This window comes from Pestalotiopsis fici, assembly GCF_000516985.1.
Source record: "Pestalotiopsis fici W106-1 unplaced genomic scaffold PFICI_Scf_11, whole genome shotgun sequence".
Lineage (NCBI taxonomy): Eukaryota > Fungi > Ascomycota > Sordariomycetes > Amphisphaeriales > Sporocadaceae > Pestalotiopsis > Pestalotiopsis fici.
The window spans coordinates 1,289,931-1,294,733 of NW_006917101.1; the positions used below are offsets into that span (position 1 = coordinate 1,289,931).

General features: G+C 52.3%; 1 protein-coding gene across 1 annotated transcript; it reads left to right on the forward strand.

Annotated features, from left to right (window-relative positions):
• Window positions 1-1,461: 1,461 nt before the first annotated feature.
• Window positions 1,462-3,209, forward strand: PFICI_13382 (uncharacterized protein; the record flags this gene model as incomplete). The annotated part of the gene is made up of 4 exons (XM_007841963.1): window positions 1,462-1,507; window positions 1,654-1,920; window positions 2,009-2,314; window positions 2,368-3,209. The coding sequence occupies 4 exons, from the start codon at window positions 1,462-1,464 to the stop codon at window positions 3,207-3,209; spliced, it is 1,461 nt and encodes a 486-aa protein (XP_007840154.1).
• Between the last annotated feature and the right edge of the window lie 1,594 nt (window positions 3,210-4,803).

Consider the following 4,803-nt stretch of genomic DNA (forward strand, 5'->3'; position numbering starts at 1 on the left):
GGTATGAGCAAAGCACCTAGCAGCAGCAGTGGATACTCTCAACGATGAATTTTTTTTTGCTTCCCAATTTTTCTATTCCCCCCCTCTATTCTGCGTGGCCTGCCAACGTTCGTCCAGCCCGCGGTTCCACCCAGTCCAGCTGTCCCAAGGCAACTTTCCCAGCCCAGTTCCTTCTTTTTCACTTGAGCCTTTCGGCCCTTTGTGGCTCCCATTAAATCGTCGTCTGGGGGGAGGGAGACGCTCGGTTGGGCCGCTTCAAAGCAAAATAGATGATACCTACTCGTTACCTGTGCTTCAGGTCTTGCCTCTTGCACATCTCTTTCATACAATACAAGCTGCTCATCAGATGGCCTCGCCAATGATATTGGTGGACGGCTCGAAAAGGGAAGACGAGAGTACCCCAGCAACTCACTCCCACACCCCCCTGTCGGGACTTCCCAGGGACATTGCAAATCGCCGGACGTCGGACTCCTCAATTCGCAACTAGAGGCAGTAGTGTGAACTCTATTCTGGGATCCACTCATGGGGAAGGATTTGCCAAGGAGGGAGGGGGTGGGACAAGCAGAAGCGGATCGGCACACTCCCTGTTTCTGTACGTACTCCGGAACGGATGGGAAGAAGATAGGTTTGAATTAGCCCCCTGCGGCATCGCCTGGGCAGTCTTTGAGAGTGCAGAGGTGTTGCAGAGTACCGAGACTTGTTGTACGCCATGAAGATACTTTCGCACATGGGCGACCGGGTTTTGAAATGGCACTACCATGGTCTGCCAGCGATAGGCTCGGTACCGGCATGCTCAAGGGCCAGCCACGGCTGTGCAAGCAGCATTTTGCTTCGTACCGTCGTCCAGTACGTAGTGTCACTGAGTACTCGCCCACAGAGTTTCCCCCGTCGTCTACATACTCTCTGCTGCTCCAAGCCTCCAACTTGGAAGTATGTCGTGGCTCTGGAGCAGCGTCCACCACCCCCAGGCTTGGACTGTCTCGATCACTCCCGGACTATGATGCTGCAGATTCTAGAAGGACACTAACTCTGGGGCTTTGAGGACTTGCTCTGCACACCATCTTCCGAGACATTCAACTTGGTCGTCCTTCTTTGCCTCTGGTACTTGCATCCCATTCATGGAGGGGGAGGAGGGGGGGCTCGTTATCCTCCTGGGCTCGCCGTATGTACTTGAGCTGCGTGTACTTGCCCTAAGAGCCTGTATGCATCATCAAGTGGAGTCCGCGTCGCTGGTCGCAAGCATCCCCTGCGTGTAAGCCACGCCTCTGGATTAGCTCGCATGGGCGTCGAGTGTCACCATATATAACACGGCATGCCATGACGCCAGAAAAGACCCTGGAGATTGGATTGTCCCACCTATATCCTCTATATATCACAACACACATCAAAGCAATGGCTGATTTCTCAAACTCCAAGTCACGAAGCAGCTCTCCAGCATCCACCACACAAATACCCGACAACATGACAAAGTCCACCTCAGACAGCTCCAAGTCGAGCAAGCGCAAGGGTCAGTCTTGCCCACCACCACCACCACCACCACCACCACCACCACCACCACTATCACCACCACCACCGCCACCACTATCACGACCATATCCCCTTCCCCAATCCTGTCGCGAATCCATTGGCATTAACACATAGCAACACAAACAGGCACTCGAAGCGTATCCACTTTGACTCCCGCCCAGCTAGCTCGCAAGAGAGCAAACGACCGTGAGGCCCAACGCGCCATCCGGGCACGCACCAAGGAACATATCGAGAACTTGGAGCGCGAGCTCGAGGAGCTGCGCAGTGTATCGAGTCGAGATGATACCGTCCAGGACCTTCTCAGGAGAAACAGAGCGCTCGAAGACGAACTCCACCGGTTGAGGGAAAGCATGGGTATCGCCTCCAACGGTCCGCGCAACTACTACCAGCCTTGTACGTCTTTCTCTACGATACACGAGAACACCCTTTTACCCTTATTACCACGTTATGGAAGCAGCAGAACGCTGACTCTCTCTTGCAGCATACCACCACAGCCCAACGTCGCGAACATCAGCTCCTGGGGCTGTTGCAGAGTACCCCGGTATGGAGATGGGAGCTTATGAGACCCTGTCCAGCCCCGGGGATGCGTGGCCATCCACCGTAGCCTCCACAATCCCCTCAACAGTCTCGAGCCCCTCGTCGTCTGGAGCTACTGATGACCTCGGTGGTGCCTACTACCCCACAAGCGCACCATCAATCATGGACAGGCCAGGTATGTCCTCGAGCATGGGCTCACCCACTGTCTCGAGCATCAGCGGCAAGTCAGGCTACGACGACATCAAGCCAGGTAAGACCGGTCTCTTTCATGTACATGAAATCAGAGCTGAGGGTTCTAATAAGAGGCCAGACATCGGATGCCCACCGCTCAGCATGCTGTCCATCCCACAAGCATACCAGCAGCCACCTCCATGGAACATGTACCCAATGTACTACACAGCGTCGCCAACTCTGTGAGGAGTCAGACAAGCACACCTCATTGGGAAACTCCGGGCTTGATCACACCACCGCTTACTCAGAGCGATGCTCTCTTGAATGGTTACATTCAGGATTGTCGTCGCTTGGTTGGCATGGAGGGTGTGAAGCCACACCCGGAAGTCATATTCGGACCCGGTTGTCCGAACATCAGGCGTCTTATAGAGACGCATTGGAATCTCGCTTCCATTGTACAGCAATCACCTTTACCCCTGTCACCGCCAGCACATCCCTTGGTTGAGCTTGCGACGACCTTGTTCGACAATGACGGACTCGTCATGACACTCGAACGTGTCGGAAGCTTTCTACTTTTCCAGCGTATCCTGGCTTGGCTGGTTCAGCCATCACAGGAAACTGCAGCTGGGCTTGGCAACAACTTTGCACCCACTTCTGCCCAGCGAACTATTTCACACGGCCAATGGGTCGACTTTCTCATGTGGGCACAACTGCGAGATGCTGTCATTCAAAGGCAGGAAGTTTACGCAAACGATGAATTCCGTCACCTGTATAACACAAGTCTCCGCCTACTCAACTGGGCTGGCGGGCCATCGCAGGCCTTGTTGCCCGACTATGCTTCTGGCGCAATTTATCTCACTCAACAATTCATCAGCCATGTACTTAACATCGAGAACTGGGCATTGGAAGAGCGGTTTTTCCGGCGTTATCCTGAACTTGGGGTTTTGTTGCCTTTGGTTAGGCAAACTACATGAAAAACATTTTTTATCATTACGACATTCACGGCGCCATCGGGCCTCAACGAAAAGAGGATATGACAGCATCAACATCATTCATCACTTCTGTTTTAGATAGGGAACGGGATTTGGACAGGCACAACAGGCCAATGGCATTATACCACGGGTACATAGGAGTTGGCATTGGGCATAGCCTTGCGACAGGCGTTGGAGAGAGTTACCGTTTCGGAAGGAAACTTTTTTTTCTTTTTTCCATTCCCCAAGAAATACTGTGGATACACAAACTCTTTGCATTCGGCTATTTCTTTTTGGGAGTTTCTTTTTTAACGAGAGAAGATTATAGAACTTTTCACCACTTCAGATAAAGATTGAAGCAAAATATCACATACCCATTCATCTCTTTACCTCTCAATCACATTTGCCAATTCGTGATAATGATCAGCGATCTTGTAATTCACGACGTCATCGAGCATTTTTCTTGTTTACATGCTATCCTATTCAAGTATCACATCCGGTCCATCATTCAAGTAGGTCTCCATCTCCAAGTCCACACTCTCCACTGAAATAGGGAAGCCGTTCGGCTCTCGTCGCCGACAAACCAAGGAGATACAAAACTACCACGACCAACCCCGGGTGAAATCTGGGGAAAGTATAGACCGAGAGAGAGAGAGAGAGAGAGAGAAAGAGAGGGAGAGCTATCTCCCTCAACTCAACGCACGAACTTGTGACCTGTGCCGTAGAGTTGCGTAATATGTTCAATCTCTGAGCATTCTAGGCCTGATGGTGTCTCTCAAATGATCTTGACCCTAGGCGTCTCACTAACACGAAGCCGTTTCGCCAAGGCCAGCTCAACGATAAGACAGGTTCTATCGAAAAAGCCACGACTGCGTTTGATTTTCTCCATAGCTAGCTACTACTGTTAGTTATCGGGAGCTTCCAACGTTGACGCAGGCTCAGCTCAGCATATTGAAAGATGGTATCCGTCCTGTACACATGTGTGTCTATACACGTCCACATCTGTCATTGTCATTAAAGTAAGACAGACATGTGTGTGTGTGTGTGTACGTCTACAGCTGGAACAATGCCCCGCCATGGTCGAGGCCGTTGACCATCGCGATCTTTACTTGGCAGGCTGGACTCTGCCCTACCGAGCACCTGGCTACTGCTACCGCCTGCTACTCCATAGACTATATGTGCCCCTCCCTAAAAGGCGGGCTCTTTGATTTCACGATCGAGTCACTAAGTGGACTGGGCGTAGGCATCGCAGTTTAGCTGGCATCGACCGCCCTTAGCAAGGGCCCCCCTCTCCCTTGTGCTTTGGTCGAGGGCTGGCTGGCTGGGTTGGGCAAGACGAAGCCGATTTACCCGGCCGAGACTCTGGGCACAAGGGGGAAGAAACCTGGGTGCTGGGCGAACAAGCAGGCCGTTTGGTCTAGGAACCAATTCAAGTTCCAATAAGGGTCCCTTGCTGCGAAGGGGGCTTAAGAATAATCCACAAGTTTCGTCTCTTGGTCGGACGGTCACCATGGAAGTGCTAGAGCTAACAAAGGCGACGGCGTGGTGGTAGGTAAGGTAGGTGTACACAGTAGTGCCGGGGGGGGAGGGGTGGTGT